The sequence below is a fragment of the Scardinius erythrophthalmus genome (assembly GCF_964197995.2).
Source record: "Scardinius erythrophthalmus genome assembly, chromosome: 14".
NCBI classification, from domain to species: Eukaryota; Metazoa; Chordata; class Actinopteri; order Cypriniformes; family Leuciscidae; genus Scardinius; species Scardinius erythrophthalmus.
In genome coordinates this window covers 36,072,227-36,094,382 of record NC_138234.1, presented here as the reverse complement: position 1 = coordinate 36,094,382, position 22,156 = coordinate 36,072,227, and the positions used below count along the sequence as shown (strand labels likewise).

The 22,156-nt window shown below is 40.0% G+C and overlaps 1 protein-coding gene across 1 annotated transcript in view; it reads right to left on the bottom strand.

Moving 5' to 3' along the window:
- The window catches only part of ptk7a (protein tyrosine kinase 7a), a 52,023-nt gene that overhangs the window by 6,000 nt on the left and 23,867 nt on the right, over positions 1 to 22,156 (bottom strand). Inside the window, exons 2-13 of the mRNA XM_081383755.1 lie at positions 20,461 to 20,757; positions 18,643 to 18,745; positions 16,136 to 16,320; positions 15,868 to 16,015; positions 15,401 to 15,531; positions 9,844 to 10,110; positions 9,054 to 9,190; positions 7,002 to 7,137; positions 6,744 to 6,863; positions 2,050 to 2,199; positions 1,763 to 1,907; positions 1,510 to 1,637 (exon numbers count right to left, since the gene is read on the bottom strand). Coding sequence (XP_081239881.1) covers positions 1,510 to 1,637; positions 1,763 to 1,907; positions 2,050 to 2,199; positions 6,744 to 6,863; positions 7,002 to 7,137; positions 9,054 to 9,190; positions 9,844 to 10,110; positions 15,401 to 15,531; positions 15,868 to 16,015; positions 16,136 to 16,320; positions 18,643 to 18,745; positions 20,461 to 20,757 — 1,947 coding nt within the window. The remainder of the gene's footprint in view (positions 1 to 1,509; positions 1,638 to 1,762; positions 1,908 to 2,049; positions 2,200 to 6,743; positions 6,864 to 7,001; positions 7,138 to 9,053; positions 9,191 to 9,843; positions 10,111 to 15,400; positions 15,532 to 15,867; positions 16,016 to 16,135; positions 16,321 to 18,642; positions 18,746 to 20,460; positions 20,758 to 22,156) is intronic.

The following is a 22,156-nucleotide window of genomic DNA, read 5'->3' as shown; positions in this document are numbered from 1 at the left end:
AGAAAATGTCAAGTACCTCTCCTTTCTTTGAAGTCACCGCCGCCACTAGACTTAAATAGTTTGTAATTCAACTTAATCTGGAAATTGAGTTGGTATGTCCGAGACAGGCCAAAATTAGTTTAGGGTGAACTTTCAAAGTGCTTGTCCATTTGAAACTGTATTACAGTATTTATCAGGTTTCAAAGAACCAAAGAGTACCAAACTTGGTTAAATACACAGCTGCAAGGAGCAGTTAAGCCCAAAAAATTAGGGGACAATTGTAATTGGTTCAAAGGATTAAAGCAGTTATAGCCATTATTTAGCACTTTTGACCAGCAGGACATGATTTTTTTTTTTTTTTTTTTTTTGCCAGTGTTTTTGTCCAATTGTTTTAGAAATATTGCAGAAAATAAGCTTTGTGACCAACAAAAGTTTGATTCTTACACAATTGGTTCATCATGGTAATCTTCACAAATCAACAACTTTTATGAATTTATAAATACAAATCTCCAAAAGTAAATGCCAAAGTTAGACTTAAAATGAATTACACCACTTCACATGACTTCAACATCACCAGTCTTCAACAACTCCTTCAGTCTTTACTTAAAAATATTTTCCCTTTTGAGTTAGAATAGTTTGCAAGAGTGAGTGAAATCCTAGTCATTTCAATAGGGAATTTATTCACACAGATTTTGAAACAAGTTCAAGTTAGTCACACAGATTTTGCAGTGTTGACCAGCTGTTTGGTTTGAAAGTGACTTGTGTGAGCCGTGCTTCATACAATGCTAAACTGTTGACAACAGACCTTTTTTGTTCGTGAAATTTCGCTAATGACTGCATCTTTATTTTCTGTTTGGTGTCTTGGTTAATGACAAAATTCAAAATGGTAGACAGGCAATATGGTCGACCTTGAAAGTTGGCATTCAAGATCATTTAATTCAGTCATGAGTTGAACAAAGTATTCAAACATATAATTTTGTGTGTTTTTTGGGATTGCTCAGGTAACTTAAAAACAGCTTTTAATAACTTAACTAGGATAGCCTCAACATAATCGGACCAAAATTTAGGGAATAGCCAAAGAATGTCATTAAACTTTGTTGAAAACATACTTTTTAAACTTCTAAGTTCAGGGTTTGCAATTTACACAATCTAAAGAGAAAATTAATTCAATAATTATTAAAAAAAACTTTAATCCATAAGGAAATGGATGATAAAAAATGGGTGATGCATACCAAAATATAACCAGAAGGAATTAAAAATAAGTGCTTGGTGACATTGGAAAAATGTGGCCGAGCAAATCATTAAAATCAAATGACTTTAAATGTACACGCAAATTAAAACAGTTGGTGGTGCCAGAGGGTTTGAAATAAACCTTAAATTTGGCATGACAGGTGTTGATACCATGAGCCAAATTGTAAAACCATTCCAGATTTTGGAGCTGCAATGGACACCCATCCAGAAAATAACAAATCCAACAGATTTGATGGCTCCTAACTAACGATTGAAGAACGTGGAGAGTGTCGGACTCACCCACAACGTAGAGCTCTGCCGAAGTGTGTGCAATGTTACAGCTGTTCCCTGCAATGCAAGTGTATCTCCCAGTGTCCTCGGTGCTGACGTCATTAATGACCAGGGAGCCGTTGGGCATCTTCTGGAATCTGAATTAGAAATAATCAAGAATCAGCACTGAAATTTTTAAATTCGTAAGGTCTGACATCTACAAATGAACCCGCTTCAGTTTGAACTCACGAAAGCCGAAATTTTGATGATGTTTGTGATTTACCTGCTCTTGTCTGCCTCCAGAAACTTGTCTTTTTTCTTCCACTGGATAAAGGGATGAGGGTCTCCAGTGGCCTGACAGTGAAGTACTGCAGTGTGTCCCTGATATACTGTGGTATTCTCTGGCTTGAGCTTAAACGCCACATAAACTAATGAATGGGAAAGGAGTTAGAGAAAAGAAAACAAAAAGGAGACAAAAACATGGGATATTTTCAAAACAGAAATGCATGGATTAGTTCTATCAGCCACAGCTAGCTCTGGTGTTGGAGTGAAGTCGTGTTTCCGCCGTACCTGCGACGGTGAGCTGGACGACGGCTCTGATCTCTCCCTGCTGATCGTTGGAGGCCAGGCAGGTGTAGTTGCCCGCGTCGGCCCGTGACACTTTGGTGAAGTGCAATGTGCCCCTCTGCTGTTCCACCGACAGTGGGATATCACTGCCATCTGCACACACACACACACTACATCAAAATCTATTTTTCCAGCACCAGTTGTTTCCAATTTCAAGGACACACAATTTCTTAACCAAGTGGTGAAGTTCATTAAAATTCTACTGTCATGTACAGTGAGGAAAATAAGTATTTGAACACCCTGCTATTTTGCAAGTTCTCCCACTTGGAAATCATGGATGGGTCTGAAATTGTCATCGTAGGTGCATGTCCACTGTGAGAGACATAATCTAAAAAAAAAAATCCAGAAATCACAATGTATGATTTTTTAACTATTTATTTGTATGATACAGCTGCAAATAAGTATTTGAACACCTGTCTATCAGCTAGAATTCTGACCCTCAAAGACCTGTTAGTCTGCCTTTAAAATGTCCACCTCCACTCCATTTATTATCCTAAATTAGATGCACCTGTTTGAGGTTGTTAGCTGCATAAAGACACCTGTCCACCCCATACAATCAGTAAGAATCCAACTACTAACATGGCCAAGACCAAAGAGCTGTCCAAAGACACTAGAGACAAAATTGTACACCTCCACAAGACTGGAAAGGGCTACGGGGAAATTGCCAAGCAGCTTGGTGAAAAAAGGTCCACTGTTGGAGCAATCATTAGAAAATGGAAGAAGCTAAACATGACTGTCAATCTCCCTCGGACTGGGGCTCCATGCAAGATCTCACCTCGTGGGGTCTCAATGATCCTAAGAAAGGTGAGAAATCAGCCCAGAACTACACGGGAGGAGCTGGTCAATGACCTGAAAAGAGCTGGGACCACCGTTTCCAAGGTTACTGTTGGTAATACACTACGACGTCATGGTTTGAAATCATGCATGGCACGGAAGGTTCCCCTGCTTAAACCAGCACATGTCAAGGCCCGTCTTAAGTTGGCCAATGACCATTTGGATGATCCAGAGGAGTCATGGGAGAAAGTCATGTGGTCAGATGAGACCAAAATAGAACTTTTTGGTCATAATTCCACTAAACGTGTTTGGAGGAAGAAGAATGATGAGTACCATCCCAAGAACACCATCCCTACTGTGAGGCATGGGGGTGGTAGCATCATGCTTTGGGGGTGTTTTTCTGCACATGGGACAGGGCGACTGCACTGTATTAAGGAGAGGATGACCGGGTCCACGTATTGCGAGATTTTGGGGAACAACCTCCTTCCCTCAGTTAGAGCATTGAAGATGGGTCGAGGCTGGGTCTTCCAACATGACAATGACCCGAAGCACACAGCCAGGATAACCAAGGAGTGGCTCTGTAAGAAGCATATCAAGGTTCTGGCGTGGCCTAGCCAGTCTCCAGACCTAAACCCAATAGAGAATCTTTGGAGGGAGCTCAAACTCCGTGTTTCTCAGCGACAGCCCAGAAACCTGACTGATCTAGAGAAGATCTGTGTGGAGGAGTGGGCCAAAATCCCTCCTGCAGTGTGTGCAAACCTGGTGAAAAACTACAGGAAACGTTTGACCTCTGTAATTGCAAACAAAGGCTACTGTACCAAATATAAACATTGATTTTCTCAGGTGTTCAAATACTTATTTGCAGCTGTATCATACAAATAAATAGTTAAAAAATCATACATTGTGATTTCTGGATTTTTTTTTTTTAGATTATGTCTCTCACAGTGGACATGCACCTACGATGACAATTTCAAACCCATCCATGATTTCTAAGTGGGAGAACTTGCAAAATAGCAGGGTGTTCAAATACTTATTTTCCTCACTGTATAACCTAAATATGATTTGAGTTTACACCGAATCCTACGTTTTTTATAACGTTTAACAGCTGATTAAAAAAGTCAATTATCACAATATTCATATGAAAACTACATAAAGTTGACAGAATCCAGAGAAGTGACCTTGCTGCTAAATCAGATAGTTTCAGCTTTAAATGAAAATAATCACTAGATCTGCCAATGTTTGCTATAAAAAAAACAAGTGATGCTTTTTTGAAAGGTTAAAAAGGGAAGAATTTTAAAGGATATTTGGAGTTTAAAGGCACAGACTAGATATCTCGTTTAGGGCTGTCACTGACGATTTCTTTGGTAATCGGTCGATTATTTTGACGATTAATTGAGTAATTGGATATTTTGTGGTAAAAATTTAAAGCATTTAAAATGACATTGAGGCAATAATATTTGGTTCAAATAAAGTATCAAAAGCAACTAATCATATGGTTTCATAGAACAACACTGCTAAAATACATATAGCAATATAAACAATCATCTTATGTACAATATGTATAATAACAAATGCCTGCAGCTGGCGACAACGGCCTGGTGTTGTTACATTTTACAGCAGATCAAATCTTTGTTTAATATTGGCCAAACGACATTTAATTCATTTACTTAATCTTTGATATTTGGCTACTTTACGAAAGAGATGCTACAGCCACTGTATTATCTTGAAGAGCAATATGTGGACATCAAAAAATGCAACTCAGAGCGAAGGCTTAAACTTTTATTTTGAAATTGCGATGAACAACAATTCGCATATTTATAAAACGGCCTAATAATGCGGTTCATTGTCTGTGGAAGGAGCCACTTCCGGTATTTCGCATAACTTGCAAGTGAGAATTTTTTTAATCGCGTACTTGATCTAATCGAGGAATCGTGAAAGGCCTAGTTTAACCTTTTGTAACACGTACAGTGGCATCAACATATTTCTGGACAAGTCACGCAAAATGTCTGAATATCACTTCATTAGGTAACAAAATATGAAGCCAAGTGACGGGTTGCGCAAGTTTTTCTCAGTACTAACTTGGATGCATCACTTTCCCTCAAGATCACACGGTTGTCTTAGCAGTGTCACCACAAGTGCAGTTCATCACATTAACTATGAACATGTTTCACCAATCGCTGAGAATCACAAAGTGTCAGAATTGTTTAAATAATTTTACTTTTGTGAAATGTTCACCTTGAAAATGATGACTTAGGTGTGCATAGTGTTGCTTTCGTCAACGAAAATTATGACGAAATATTGTCGTCAACGAACCATTATCACCTGACGAAAACGAGACGAGACTAGACGTAAATGCATGGTCATGTGACGATGACTAAAATACATGTATAATGCAATATCGTTGACGAATAAAAACGAGACTAAATGTGGTTTAAAAAAAAAAAAACTATACTAAAATGTCTCTTCATTTTCGTTGACCAAAACGAGACGAGACGAAATGTTATAACGTCACGACGAATGAGAGAGTTGTGCGTGAACCCATAGTTTTGTCGGCTTTAAATTCTGGATTGCGATCTGGTCACCCGATTATCAGCGAATTTAACAATATATTACTCCATTAGTTATTCTATTAAAATGTCTCATTGATATATTTGACACATTCATAATCATTACTTTTGCAGAATCTTTGTGACAGCTGCATGTTATTGGCAGCGTCTCTGGTTACATGAACACGTCACCGCATCAGCGCCAGAACATGGAGATTTTATTTTAGAGAATAATCGCACAACCTATTCGATATCCTATAATTAAATAAACGAATCGAATATCCAAAAATCGTGACTCATCCCTGCATGGAATCTCTTGTTTCTTTTCCCAAATCTTCACTCACGTCTCACCCATTTTCTAAAGGTAGCCTATTATAAACGTTTCTTGGTTCGCTAGGCCTATAATATTCGTATTCTTTACTGTGGTAAAGTAGAAAAACGCTGTAGGACAGATAGCCTACATTTGTACTTGCATGTCAAATTCTTTTTAACACAGTTTGTGCTTGTTATATTAGACATAGGGTGCGTCAAGTTTAGTTGTAAAGCGCGTTTCACACGTGCGGGTGATTTTTAGTTTCACTTTCTCTGGCAGCGCAATCTCAAACATAGCCTAAATATTTTGCCCATGTGGAGGATAAAATTCGCTATTCAGACCAATTTACATCAAGTAGAAAACACAAAGATATCATAAAGAGATCGATGGAGATCAATATCTTCGTGTTTTCCTGTCTGTGTCCCACATCCCTCTCAAAGCGCAGAGTGTATATCACGCGTCTTTGTGTGGAAATATAAAACGATTTTTTTTTTTTAAATAAACCCCCAACCACCGCCGGTAAAAAAACCTGCCACCGTCACAGCCCTAAATATAGGCCTACTAAATAGCCTATAATAAGATAGCCTTGTTTGAAATTCTATATTGACTGGGTTAAATAGAAATCACATTACTAAAAAGAGACTAAAATACAATTTTCATTGACTAAAACTAGACTAAAATGTCATCAGTTTTCGTCGACTAAAACTAGACTAAAATGTCATCAGTTTTCGTTGACTAAAACTAGACTAGACTAAAAAGAGTATGAATGTGACTAAAACTAATAAAAACTAAAATGACAGCCTGACACAAAGACTAGACTAAAACTAAAATTAAAACAGGCTGCCAAAAACAACACTAGGTGTGCAAATATGTTTTGGATTCACTTTATATAAAGATTAGGATATTAAGTATTAGGTTTATTCAATATTCCACACATTTATTTTGGCAGCTGTTGGGATAACAATTCACAAGTAGTAAAGTTGCATCTTTATTTCTCTGCAGACCTGTTCTGATCCAGCGGATGGTGGGGATCGGTCGGCCCTTGGCAGAACACTGCAGATTCCCTTCCTTATTGAACTCCAGGCACTGGTAGGCCTGCGGCGTCGGCGTGAACTTCAGACGCTCTGAAACAGATACCGTAACAGCGAGCACTTGGTGAGAAGTGTAGTTTTATATATAGGCATTATATCAGCCCCCTTGACATTCAGGCAATCAAAAAAACACTACCAAACAACAATCAGCACGAAACAAATGTTCCTCACCGAGTACATAGACCCGTGCCTGGGCACTAAGCTTTCCCGCCTCCGTTCTGCTCTCACAGCTGTAAACATGGCCATCATACACCTCCACATTATTTATGCGCAAAGTTCCATTGGAGAAGAGCTTGAAGCGAACGTCCTTTACAAAACACAAAGAGAGCGTGTGTGTTAAGCACATTTAATAATGATAACAACATTACTGTCATGACAACTCTCGGAGTGATTGGCATGGAATTGCTGTGAGCATGTAAAACACATGAAATAACCCCTCGTATCAGATCTATACAGGTGGAGCTGGGGAAGGTGAAGGGTTTCTGAGAGCGTGCTGCAGACTGCTAACAGCAACACTACCGGTATTTGTTTGAATGTTGAGCCACTGATACAACAGCAACCAATAAGCTGAGCTATGCAGATGAGGATGCAATCGCTACCAAATGAGTTAAGGACCTGAGTTGAGGATCAGGCTGCGCCATCTAGAGCTTCATGCAAGAACTTGGTATTTTTGTGCTGCGTTGAAAATCCTAATTTGGTGTTTCCGGTCAAAAATGACCAGACTATGAAAAATTGCTTATAAATCTCTTATTAAGCCATGTTATTGCAAAATATTTGATTTAATCTGTTTGAACTTCAGGTTTTTTAAGGTGAACAAGCTTGAGTGAACTTTTTTCACTCAAAAACTGAGGTGCATAAGGTCAAAATCAAAATGACAGAGGATGTTTGGCCGACTCATGGACTCCATGGCAAAATTAGTATTTATGTTGTCGGCATTACCCTAATAATCAATTAAAACCATTTTTAATAAAGTAGGCAAAATGAATCAAAAGTTAAACATTTTTGGATTGTCATAATTTACCACATGGTGGCGCTGTCTCCAAACTCTTCGACTACCTGCAGGTCATACAGAGTTTTGTAATGATATGCAAATGCGTTCGTAAAATATAGCATTTTACGACAATTCAAAATGGCAGATGCCCAAAATGGGCAATTTTATATTTTTCATATCTCCTGATCAGTAGGTGGCACTGCGCTGAAATTATGCAGCTATCCTCAGGTCAAGGTTGCCATAACACACACCAAGTTTGGTCAGAATACGAAAACGAATACATTGCAGAGATACAGGCTCAATTTCATTTCACCCTACTCTTCGAATTTGTTCGTTATTCAAGAGTGCGTTATTCAAGAACGTTTTGAAGAATCAACTTGAATTTTTGTCGGCATAGTCAGATGATGATCTGGTTAAATTGTGAACATCTGAGTAATTAGGAGTTCAAAAAGGTAGGTTTTTCAGAAAATGACGTCATAGGGAGCAATCTCATCGTCTTAAACCAAGGAAACAGAGGGAAAAAAAGAATGTTGTCCTTACAGTCCAAAAGTTATTAGCATAAACATGAGTGCAACTTTCGACAATAGGTGGCGCTATAGGGATTGAGGTAGAGACTCCAAATTTGCTATGGTTAATGCTCTGACTGTCATCTATCTGTGTGCCAAATTTCACAACTTTTTACCATACGGTTCTATGGGCTGAGATAGACTCAAGAGCAGCAGCAGCAGGAGGAGAAGAAGGATACGACTAATGGATACAATAGGTGCTTGTGCACCTTTGGTTCTTGGCCCCTAAATGCAAAGCCTGTCTTTAATTGAAAGAAAACAAGTGCACAAAAAGATTGAATCCAATAACTGTTAATGACACAGCATACTGACAGAAGCAATTTTTTGTAGGCCAGTCATTTTTCACCATGGACATCACACGTAGAACAAGGTATGAAAAATCAACCCAAAAAGTACAAAAATGATCAACAATAGTTATACATGTGTGACTAAAGTCAGTAATAACATTTCAGGAAAAAGAACTCTCCTGGTCAAAATGTCCGGAAAACAACATGAGGGTTAACATTTGCTTCATGATCTACTGTGCAGCAGAGGATCGTCTTTCCCCAGTAGAAAAATCACCACATCTTCATTTTCAGAAACCTCAAAAGGTTTTACTGGCCTCAGGACACAGCTAGAGATCACGTTACAAATATGATATTAGCATGACATCACTGTCCCCCTCACCTCTGCGGTGATTGGCTGCGTGTTGCGGTACCACGTGACCTCGGGTTCAGGCGTGGCGCGTGCGTGGCAGTGCAGGTACCCGGCGCGCCCCTCCTCCAGCTGACTGTCCACAGGCTTCTGGATCCACTCCGGTTTGGCTGCACACGCAAAACAGATGTTCGGGATCACAACAGGAATCAGAGTTTAAACATCACTTTTACAGCAGTGATCTGATAAAGGAATTTTCCATTTATTTCAGCATAAACTTGTATCCAATCATTCAACTCCGTTAAAAAAGGTAAATCTGGTTACTTCAGCCGACGAGTCTCCAATGGACGTTTTTCAACTGAGAGTAGTAATTTATTTAAAGCCTTGAAAGGTCCTATTGTGTCACACTAACAGACTTTCTTGTCTTCGTGTCAAAGATCACATTCATAAGGTAGAGTTGGCCATTATGAAGAAAAGTTGGTGGAATGTGAGATATTCGGTAGAGGACAGTTGGGCCCGAAACATATGCTACTGAAATACGCTAATTAAATGCATTGAGGAACACACGCTTGATTTGTTTTGCTTTGTTGCGTGCTGAAATGCATCTTAGTGCTCTATTAGCACAGGTATCCCTTTCAGGTCAACTACTTTAATGGCACAGCAACAGTTTGAAGAGCAGACCAAATCAGATTAACAATCCAAATAATGGCACAGACATTTGAAGAAAACTGTCACCACCTTGCGTACACTAACAGAAGAACAGGCACATGCAAAACTTAGGCCAAGTATTCACATCTGAGTGCGTTTCTGGCCTGAGACTTACTGGCCACAGTGACCGTCAACTCTTGTTTCTTCAGTCCAGCCTTGTTTTGAGCAAAACACGTGTAGGTTCCCGAGTCTTCGCCACGAGTGGGACTGAAAATCAGGGTCAGTCCATCCTGGGATACTCTGCCTGTGGGTGGAACTCGCTGTCCCGCATGTTCCCACCAAACCTCTGGCTCCGGGTGCCCATGGGGAGGTCGACATGTCACTCGCTCCAGAGAGTCTCCTGTGAACACCCTGGACTGTTTCGGCATCATGTCCTCGATTTCTGAGGGGAAAACGGTGACATGAAACGGGTTAGATGGAGACGTTTGAGAGCAAAACATGGACTCTAAGCAGCCCCTTATTCAGGGAAACAATGACATCTGAGCTGTGTAAGCCGCTCAGTCCTGTAAAAGCACTCAAGCAGGTGCTGGAAACAGAAAGGGATTAGACAGTTAATCGCTCTGAAGATTTACTGCATCAGGGTCCCAAAGTTCACCAGTATGTGAGTGCCACTAGAACCACACCAGTCCTCTATACAGTATCAGTGAGACACAACAGGACTGTTATTAGGGTCGAATCGTAAGGAATGCATCAATTATGGGTCCGATTCAAGTTCCACTAAACGATTCCATACCTTAAGGCAGAGGTCGGGAACCTATGGCTCGCGAGCCACATCTGGCTCTTTGGCAAAAATCATGTGGCTCGCGAGGTCTCTAACCCTTTACCAACAAACCATCGATGAAAAACAATTAAAACACATCAACAGAGATCGGCTCTCTGCAGAAAAAGCAACAAATTACAATTCCCTTGTTGTAGTACAGCCTACTGAAGTTAATGAAAAGTTTATGATAATAATAATATTAAAGTTGTACCGGCAAAAGTGCGTGTTCAGTGCTGTTCGCGAGTGTCACGAGTCACCACAGCAATCAACTAACCGCTTACGTTTCTGTGGTAACCTACAGCTCCTGCACTGGGATTCAAGCTGGCGAAAACCATTCTAGAACAGCAGCAAAAATGTAAAAGTAGACTTTATAAACTTTAATATAACATTTTATTGAAACGGGTGCTTTGCTGCGCATAGAGACATTTCACCCGCTGGTAGGCTACTTTCACTTTTGCCGCAGAGACCCTTTATGTCCTATAAATGTGTCGTATTTTTGATAATCCGCGCAGATTTCAGTTGACGATTCTGTTTAAAGTTATTAAAAACAAAACACGAATGAATGAGAAAGAAAAGAACAGGATGTGCTTTATATTGAAAAGAAATATTAAAAGCGCGATAAGTCGCGAAAGAGAACTGACAGGATACTGTGCGCGCGCTCCGAGCGCAACACGGACAAGCAGCCTTTGTCTTCGGTTGCGCGCCTAAACGGCCAAATAAACACAGAAATATATCAAAATGCTAAGTCGAGTATTCACGTAAACACAGCAGATAGTACTGTGTGCATTCATTCTCTCTCACACGCACACAAAATGGTATATGCTCATCACTTGGTACTCAACCTCACAGTGAAAGCCCTGTAGAATTAATTCCATATTCCAACTTATTTATTGTTTGCTGAATATTTGTTAATAATATTAATAATTAAATAATATTAATAATAATTACTACGGTTGAATTTTTTATTGAAAAAAGCACGTCTTTAATATTAACTTTAATAATATATATATATATATATATATATATATATATATATATATATATAGGCAATTTTTTTTCCTACTGTGGCTCTTTTGGAAAAATGCATTATCCAAAAATGAAAAAAGGTTCCCGACCCCTGCCTTAAGGCCTCATTATACTTCTGCGTCGAACTCACGCCGTAGCCAACGCGTTGGTTTTCATTTATACTTCTGCGTCGTTGTCCGCGTTGATGCGCGCAGAGGGAGCGTGTGAAACCCGAGGGAGCGGTCCTAGCAGACCAATCACAGCGCTTGCGTCCGCATAGAGTTGACGCGTTGTTACATTTTTGGAGAGGTGCACGTCAGGGTACGCCGAAGGGTACGCGCGCTACACACAGCCTACGACGTAGCTACAGCGTGAGTTTGACGCAGAAGTATAAGTAGGCCTTTAAGGACTCCTTTAAAGGTAGGGTAGGCAGGAATTTTCTAAACTTTCTTTATATATCAATACATAATTAAAATGTAGGTACTCTGAAAAAGTATAAAAATCGAGTGTCTGTAGTCCTCTCAGGACTGCAATAAACACAGCTACTTATTCCATTCGCTCCCACCCCCTCCCTTCTGGGCTCCTTCCAAAGCCACGCCCCAAAACACAGGAACGCGCGACGCCGACGTCTGCAGCTGGAGGACGCGTTTGCCAGTGCCAAGCGGAGGAGAGGAGCGCAGTGCATGTAGTGACATCATGTCAGAATCACATGTAATAAAATACCTAACTTTATCATTATGAATATAAACAACTAACTCACTGTTAGTACTCACTATCAAGCTAGCATATTGATACGGGTAAAGTTTAAAATATATTGAGTTTGATTCGGTAACGAGCTAGTAACATAAGGCAAAGCTAAAAACAGGTTGCATTGATACACGTTTTACCATTACCATCAGTTACACTGTGATGAAGGTGAATTTCGTGTAAGATTCATAACATATACGGTGGTTTGCATGTAAGCGCTTCCACAATGAAAGCACAGTTGGCTCTGAAGAGGACTACACTCCGGTGACAAGTAGTAGCCTACCTTTCTACCTTACTAGTTCCTTTTTTTGCTTTCGCTGACTTTTTATGCAGGTACTGGGAATTGTGACTGCTCTTTCTCTGCCATTATTGTGATTCTTCCTTGCGATCCGTGCCTCTCTCCGTGCCTCTTCCCCTCTTCAAGTCAAACGGGTGCGCGCGCATGCAGGGGTGGTTCCCATGGTAGCGAGGGAGAGTGACAGTCGACCCGGCCAATCATTTCATTTGTCCCGAATGGAAATAAGTAGCTGTGTTTATTGCAGATTAAAAGGTCTAGAGTCACTCGATTTGTATACTCTCTTTTTCAGAGTACTTACATTTTAATTATGTATTGATATATAAAGAAAGTTTAAACAAATTTTGAAAAAAGTTTTTTATACAATTCCTACCTACCCTGCCTTTAAAGGGGTGGTTGATTATGATTTCACTTTTCTAACTTTAGTTAGTGTGTAATGTTGCTGTTTGAGCATAAACAACATCTGCAAAGTTACAACACTCAAAAGTTCAAAGCAAAGGGAGATATTTGCTTTTACAGAAATCACTTTTTAAGGACTACAACAAACGGCTGGTAGAGACTACACGACATTCCTCCCGGGTTAGTGACATCACTAACCCTAAAATTTACATAAACCCTGCCCCCGGGAGCGTGATTATGCTAATTAATGACTAGAAGATAGCTACACATAAGCTACATAAATTCATCAACTAACCATTCAGAAATGTTTACATGTTGCACTTCTTCTTGAGTCTCTCCATCATTGTCTGATTCCGGTTTGAACATAAGGCTAAAAGTTTTTGAAATGTTCAGAGCATGTGTGTGTGAGGTAAAATGACACAAGCTCTTCAAGCTCCGCCCACTGTGCCGGGAGCAGCAGCTCATTTGCATTTAAAGGAACAGACACAAAAACGGTGCGTTTTTGCTCACCCTCAAAAAGTGACAATTTTAACATGCTATATAAAAATATCTGTGGGGCATTTTGAGCTAAAACTTCACATACACACTCTGGGGACAGCAAAGACTTATTTTACATCTTGTGAAAAGGGCATTATACCATCCCTTTAAAGTGCCAATAAAATACCATTTTAAAAGGTTCCTAATTTTGTTTTGGAGTCTCGGTCTCAGCTACAACTACAGTGTTTGAGGGTCAAAGTAGACATCATTCATGGGCAGCCAATGAAAACCATAGACAGGAATTATGCCAATTTTTTACATTGTTATGTAGGTTTTTAACTGGAAGTGAGACTGGAATTACTTGAATTAACTTATTTCAGCAGTTCAGAATCGATCCTTTCTTTTAGGAAACAATAACATTATTTAATCTTTAAAACTTCACAGCTATTCACACTACCTATTAAACATCACATACATTTTAAAATATTGCTTATTACTTACAAAGCACTGAATGGTTTAGCTCCGCAGTACTTGAGCGAGCTCTTAATGCATTATAGTCCTTCACGTCTATTGCGATCTCAAAATTCCGGCCAGTTGATAATACCTAGAATATCAAAGTCGACTGCTGGCGGTAGATCCTTTTCCTATTTAGCACCAAAACTCTGGAACAGTCTTCCTACCATTGTCCGGGAAGCAGACACACTCTGTCAGTTCAAAGCTAGACTAAAGACACATCTCTTTGACCTAGCTTTCACATAACACATTAAAGACTTCTATAATTTAATGTTAGGCTGCATAGATTAGGTCAGCCGGAACCGGGAACACTTCCCATAAGTCCTGATGTACTCGTTACACCATAAGAAGAATGGCATCTACGCTAATATTAGTGTCTTTGTTTATCCCGAGGTTTTCCTGCAGCCTGCCGGATCCAGGCCGTATCCAGATCTGAGGAAGGACCTTCGCCTGGACCGATGACAACGCAGTGCTGAAGTGCCAACTAGTCTCTCCCTATGGAGGATCCCACTACCACTCTACAGATAAGGCGTTGTCGGGAAAATTCATTTCACATACTTACCCCGAAGTGACAAAATAAAATAAAATTCTGTATCAAAATTTATAAGGAAAGACCAGTACTTTGTTTAGGCTTGGCTTGTAGGGAATTCCAAACCTGCGCACATATATTCAAACGCACATAACTATAGAACCAATTCTTAATGCGCATGTGAACGCCATCAGCGTTTCTCACAGGTTCGCATTTAAAGTCTGTGTAGAGAGAATGGTGTCGTCTTAGCGGCCCCTAATTTAATAACAAATGATCGTTGCGGCGGAAGCGAATCAATCAAAACTAACTTTAGATGGAAAATAACTTTATTAAAGAACCGCTATAAAGCCAAAACAATCTCTGTTACCTTAAATTATACGTTTATCTCTGTAAAGCTGCTTTGAAACAATCTACATTGTTAAAAGCGCTATATAAATGAAGATGACGTGACTTGACAACTCTTTTACTTTCACAAACAGCTAGTACTACACACCGCATGAAATAGGGGCACTTTTAAAAAACTTTTATGCCACTTTCAAGACAAGCCTCAACCCATCACTACATTATACAATGTTACCGCAGCATATATATATTATATATATATAAGATTAAATTAGTCACAAATGTCTCCAGGGTTTCCCTCTATAATATCACTTCCTGATTTTTCCTGCATGTTTCTTGACATTGATTTGGTGGTTAAAAGTTTTTAAATATTATGTAGTGAAGCTTTGAGGTTTGTTATTCCTTTTTTCATTTTCATTCGTTTAATCACTTATAACCCTGACATGTTTGAAAATCAAAATGAATTTAAAATCCAATAATAAAGTCATGGGACAATCTCTCTGATACATCTCGCTCCTACATAAATTTGATTCTATGGGCCAAAGAGGCCTGTACACTACATCACTGCATGTCTAACTGCACACAAACAACTCTACGCTTGTTACCTGCGATTCGCAGCGAGGCCTCGAGAGAGACAGGAGGGCCACGGGGTCCTTGTGCCACACATTTATACTGGCCTGTGTTTCGCTGCTTCACCTGAGTGATGAAGAGGGATCCGTTGCTCAGAATAAAGACACTGTAGGAAAAATGAAATGCATCCATATATTATAATTTATAATCATCATGGAAAGGACAAGTGGCTGACAAATGCTACAATGGGTGGTGTATTTTCACACAATGAGTGAGCTAATTTGCAGTGTTAAGATTTCCCAAATTATTTGTCACTATTTAATTAATTCCTATAAAGCAAATGAATGGGATTTTTACTAGCAGAATCCAACTGTTCTATTTGAAAACACAATTCAAACAGTTCAAAAGTTGCTTGAATTTTAAAAGCCATGTAACATTTACAAACTTTATAAAAATACTAAATTTCTAGTAATTACACGAAAACTGAATTAAAATGCAGTACCGGCTCTTGTTGGCCACAAGCTCGTTCTCATGATACCACTCAACGGTAGGCAGCGGTTCAGCCGTGAACTGACAGTGGAAAAGCGCTTCCTCGTTCTTCAGGACCACCAAATCTTCTGGCTTCACCACTGGTTGAGGAAAACTCTTATCTTCAAGAGGGAGATCAATGCCATTCATTACATAATGGGAACGTAAAACTTAAATTATAGATTCTCAAAGAAAACAAAAAAGGGCCTGTGGTTCAATTGCACATCAAAACACACACATACCTATGATGTTGAGAGTGAAGTTGTCATTGCTGCACACTTGGCCCGCTGCGTTTTTTGCACAGCAGTAGTAGAGTCCGTTGTCATCAGGACTGGCATTCGGCAGCGTAAGGGTTCTGTCTTTGTTGTTTATTTTGTAGCTCTTCTCTGTTAATTGTGTTCCATCTCTGTGCCAGCGATTGGTTGGCCTGTGGATTCAGTCCGGAGCAGGGTTATTTATAGCGGAGAAAACTTCACAAGAAGTCACTCTAGATAAGGGATAGCCAATCCAGCTCCTGGAAAGATCCCAACATGCAGAGTTTAACTCAGGACTGGGACACTCGGGCCCTCAAGTTCCACTTTCCTGCAGAGTTCAGCTTCGACTCTGATCAAACTCGCCAGCCTGTAGCTTTCTAGTCATCCTGGAGATCTCGAGTGGCTTGTTCAGCTGTGTTTGATTAGGATTGGAGCGAAACTCTGCAGGAAAGTGGATCTCGAGGGCTAGAGTTGCCCAGCACTCATTTAGCTCCAGCCTTAAATCAAACACACCTGAGCACCTTAATTAGCTGGTTCAGGATTACTTGCAAATAACAGGCAGGTGTGTTGCAGCAGAGTTAGAACTGAAGTACTGAGGAAGGCAGCCCTCCAGAAGCATAGCTGGATAACCCTACTTTAAGTAGTGGTGGCTTCGTGAAACACTGAAACAAGTTGAAGAAAATGTGCCGGATTGTGTCGAGGCTTCGAAACTATCCAGCACTCGTCTCCACGGTGACCCCTAGTTGTCAGAACAGTGTAAATGCAAGATAAACCCAGGCCAAACATGCATAAAAACACCTTTTGCAAATATATTGCAAATATTTTTTATTGAAAGTAAAATCTGTCAAATGCAATTATCTAATCATCTAATAAGATTATCAAGTGTCTATATGTTATATGTTTACATCCAAACATCTAACAATGCATAAACTGATCAAAGATCAGGTAAATCCATGGGTAAAACCCACAGACACTTGTTCATTGGTTCTCAGTGACTTCTCATGATTCATGGGTTGACAGAGATCATCGCCCCCAGCGGTGAACCACTGAAATTTCGAAGTGTTTCAAAACAGTTATGACGTTACGAAGCCTCGTTTACTGAAATCACGTGACTCTGGCAGTTTGATTCACGCTCCGAACCACTGATTCGAAACAAAAGATTCATAAACGTTTCGAAGGTTCATGAAGCGTTTTTTCAAAATTGCCATCACTAACTTTAAAACATCACAAAACATAACGTTTTGGTCGTTCGTTTACACGACAATTGCATTTTGGGGGCATGAAAACACAAACTTTTGAAAACGGCTTCAAAGTGCAAGTTTTTGGAAACGATACCGTCATCATCTCCGTGTAAACTACAAAAACATGAATTTGTGAAAACGCTGACGTCACGCGCATGCGTATAACGTGTTCAGTCTTTAGGCACGTAGTGTTTCTTTACAAAGTGACATCGCCAACTACTGGCCTGACATGAATAATACAGCGTTTTTAGTCGTTTTCACTGATCCGTGTGAATGGGGATCGTTTCGACAACATTGCCGTCGGTATCATCTATAGCACGCGCCATGTAGTCAGAGATGCTACGAATTTCAAACTTGTATTACACGATCTCCAACAAGCAAGACCGCAACAATGACCAACAACCAATGTAACTGAGTGGAAGAACCACACAAGCTCTTTGTCTATGTAGTTTGTATGCGGTCAAAAATCACGCGTTGCTATGCGCATTAGTAGTATGTGACCAAATAATTTTGGAAAATTACATGTGATATTTGTGGTCGCGATCTGATTGTTTGGTCAACGCTCCTTTAGTATGTTGGTCAACATACTATACGTGCACACTGTGGTGGTAATAAAATCCTCAAGGGGGCAATTTACCATCTGTCTCTGTCATTATTACAGACACGTTGTTATTCAGCTAGCCAGATATAAGTTAAATCAGGGGGGTGTCCAAACCTGCTCCTGCAGAGTTTAGCTCCAACCAGCCCCAACATACCACCCTGGAAGTTTCAAGTGATCTTGAACTTGATTAGCTGGTCCAGGTGTGTTTAATTAGGATTAGAGCTAAAATCTGCAGGACAGGAGCAGGAGCAGGACTGGAAACCCCTGGCTTATGCCAGGACTATACCTCCCTTGTCTGCGTTCTGCTCTGGCGCACAGATATGCAATTTCCATTATCAGCTGTCTGTTTCTGTCTGAGCACACATCCGTTGGCACCCCGGACTACAGCGCAAGTGATTTTAACACTCAACTAGAAAGGTCCACTAGATGCATCTGGAGTATACTACTTTGAAAGTCTTGTGCTAGACAGAGAGGAGCGCAGAAAATGAAGTATATCCGGACCTTTACAATGAGAACATAATGAGTGCTTGCTCTGCATTATGAACTGCAGAACTCAATGACATTTGATGAATTTGAGCTTGCGTCGCTAAATACATTCGCTTCCACAGCACGTTTCTGATCTAAGGCTAGGAGTCAGACATGCAATTGCTCACCGTGGGTGTCCATCTATGTTGCACCGTAGAATCACTTGTGAGGAGCTCTCAATCTCTGCCACTGATTCTGGACTCTTCAGACTCACTGCACCACTTTCCAACCCTGTAAGAAAGATATGTTAAAGACCAGCAGCTTGATGATCAGGAGATGGCTGAAGCTCTTGTTGAAACCTTCTCCACTCATTATCAAAAACAAACTCCCCCATTCACGCCATCTGGTCATGCTTTGCACCCGCTGCAAAAACAGGCCTCTCCATTTAGTTGACCTTACTTGTTATCTGACACAAGCGGCCGGACGCTGCATTTCAACCAATTAATCTTGGCATTGGATATAAAGGGGCGCTTTGTCTGGCTTCCACTTGCTGGCTCAAAATAACCTTCTCTCACGCGGGCGTTGTTTAGCTTACTGCAGTCGCTGAGGGGGTGAAGTAGGCTGGCCAAGAAGGGCCAATGGTTCACATGTGTTTTACACGCCAGGAAAAGCATTTCCAAGAGGCAGCAAACACATGGAGTTAAACTAACTTGTTAAGACTCGGGAAGGAGGGATATTTTGAGCAGTGCATGAGCGTTAGTGTTGTCAAAAATATCGATATTCCGATAAATATCGATACTGAAATATCTGAACGGTACCAATACTAATTTCCCGAAGTATCAATACACCGATACTAACCGAGCTGTCACTTTCACTTCTCTCCAAAGGCGCGTTGACAAACACCACACGCGCACTCGTCTTATTCGCTCTGGTTAAATAGCAAAAGTGAAGTGAATGGAAAGATGGCGAGACCGGCTTTGGTTGATAAAGAACACAGCAGGAGTGCTATCTGGAAATATTTTGAATATGAAGCAAATGAACATGGAAAGCCGAAGCCAATAAGCAAGAGATGCTACAGAGCAGTGCTAACAAAAGGCGCTAACACCTCTAATATAGCAAAGCACCTGAAAGACCGACACCCGGATCTATATAAAGAATTTCGAGAGGTTGGTAACTTTTCTCATTTTAACATTTCTGAAACATTAACCAAGATGGCCTAGTATTGTTGTTGATATGAGTGTGTGTTGTCTCGTTTTTTCATCGTAATTCTTAAAGTTAATATAATCTGACAGAGGAATCTTAGACAAGTAAATATTTTAACTGTGGTCAAATGTAAATTAACTTGTGCTTATTTAACTTAATTCAAAAAATTATTTAATTCTGCAATTTGCCTTCATTAGCGATTATCGTCAATTTGATTACACAGATATAATTAAACTAAACTGAGCTAGACAATGACATCTCTAAATTTCAATAATGAAATGCCTTTAACTAATAATTGAATGTTTAATGTTATTATTATACATTACTGACACTCTAACCTCCAATTTGATACTGTTAAGTGCTTTGACACAATCTGTATTGTTAAAAGCACTATATAAATAAAGGTGACTTGACCTGATGTCGTTCCAGTGAGCATTGTTTTCACGTGTGATGCACGCACGTTTGTGTTTAAATTTGTTCATCAAATAACGTTAATGCATTAACCAGCATTTATGACCGATGAGCAATGCATTTGTTACAGTATATTTTAATCTTTGATAACAGTAGGTGCAATCTGAGAAGCTTTTGAACAAGTGCACTACCTCAGGACATTTTTGTTCATGTAAACTACACCTCATTGTCATGTTCTAGACTTGTTATATTTAGCTTTAAATAAAAAAAATACCCCCTTAATAGTGTGGCAGTTTTTTTCTCCGTGGTCTCAAAAATCGATATTTTTCAAGGTATCGTATCGAAGTTAGAAATTCTAGTATCGTGACAACACTAATGGGCGTTACACTCACATTTGATATTGAAGGAGGCCTCGCCGGTGCGCTCTTCTTCACCACTGGTGTTCTTTGAGGCAATGCACTGGAAGTTTCCTGAGTCCAACGTTCTGTCAATGGCAGTGAATTTCAGGTTGCCCCCTTCCAGAAATCGTCGCTCTGAATTGGTGACAGTCTCACCGTTGTGCTTCCAGGTGTAGATGACACCTTGAGGGTCGTTTACTTCACACCGCAGCATGGCACTGCGCCCGTGCAAGGCATCCTGGGATTTTGGCTCCTTGGTGAAATAGAAAGAGGCGGCCTGCACAAGGATCACTATGAAGAGACGAAAACAAAGCACAGGCATGAGCAAAGATAACCAGTACTGCGCCAAAAAACTAATCTAGTAGATCAGTCTCAGAGCTTACATGTCCAGACGGACAACTTGTGATGTTGATTAGTAAGATGCTGAAACGCAGGTGAAAGAATGTAGCTTTGGAAAAGAGCAGAACACCCCCTCACCCTCCCTCAGACTTGTTCTTTGTTTTCTTCCAGCTGGAACTTCAAGGGCAGAAGTCCAGGTGTGCTTTAGACAGCTGGGGTAGACAAGTCAAGAACTGGGCCTTTTCAACGCTGACCAGTCTCTCTGACCCAAACGATAACCTTAAGCATAATGTATTTGAGTAAAGCTATTGGCATTGGCCCCGTTTCAGATCAAAGTGTGGCTACAGCACCTGGATTGTATAATAATGAAAGACATTTTGAAGCATGAGATGCAAGTTTTAAATCTGAATTCATGAACTGTATACACAAGCATCATGCATCATTGTAAATTGTGGGCTTTAACATGATGCATTACCTTAATTCATTTGGATAACATTAACGTCAAATCACATTTGATTTTCATTAAGAAACAGTCATTCCAACATGCTAGTGTGAAGCTAAGTTGTTCTGGGTGATTGCTTGGGCAATCCTACAATGTTGTGGGTGGCAGCCAGGATGTTGCTGTCAGTTTGCTAATACGTTTTATTGTGGGGAGGTTGGGCTTTAATAGGTTTAAAGGATATTTTATTTAATTAAAGGGGTGGTATAATGCCCTTTTCGCAAGATGTAAAATAAGTCTCTGATGAGTGTGTATGTGAAGTTTTAGCTCAAATACCCCACAGATATTTTTATATAGCATGTTAAAACTGTCCATTTTTGAGGGTGAGCAAAAACGCACCGTTGAGTCTGTTCCTTTAAATGCAAATGAGCTGCTGCTCCCGGCACAGGGGGCGGAGCTTCAAGAGCTCCTGTCCTTTTACCTCACACACACATGCACTGAACATTTCAAAAACTTTTAGCCTTTTATGTTCAAACCGGAGTCAGACAATGATGGAGAGACTCAAGAAGAAGTGACATGTAGAAAACATTTCTGAATGGTTAGTTGATGAATTTATGTATCTGATGTGTAGTTATCTTTAGTCATTGATTAGCATATTCTGTCTTGATAATCTATAAATCGTGTTCAGGGGGCGGGGTTATGTAAATTTTAGGGTTGGTGATGTCACTAACCCGGGAGGAATGTGGTGTAGTCTCTACCAGCCGTTTGTTGTAGTCCTTAAAAAGCGATTTCTGTAAAAGCAAATATCTCCCTTTGCTTTGAACTTTGAGCGTTGTAACTTTACAGATGTTGTTTATGATCTAACAGCAACATTACACACTAACTAAAGTTAGAAAAGTCAAATCATAATCA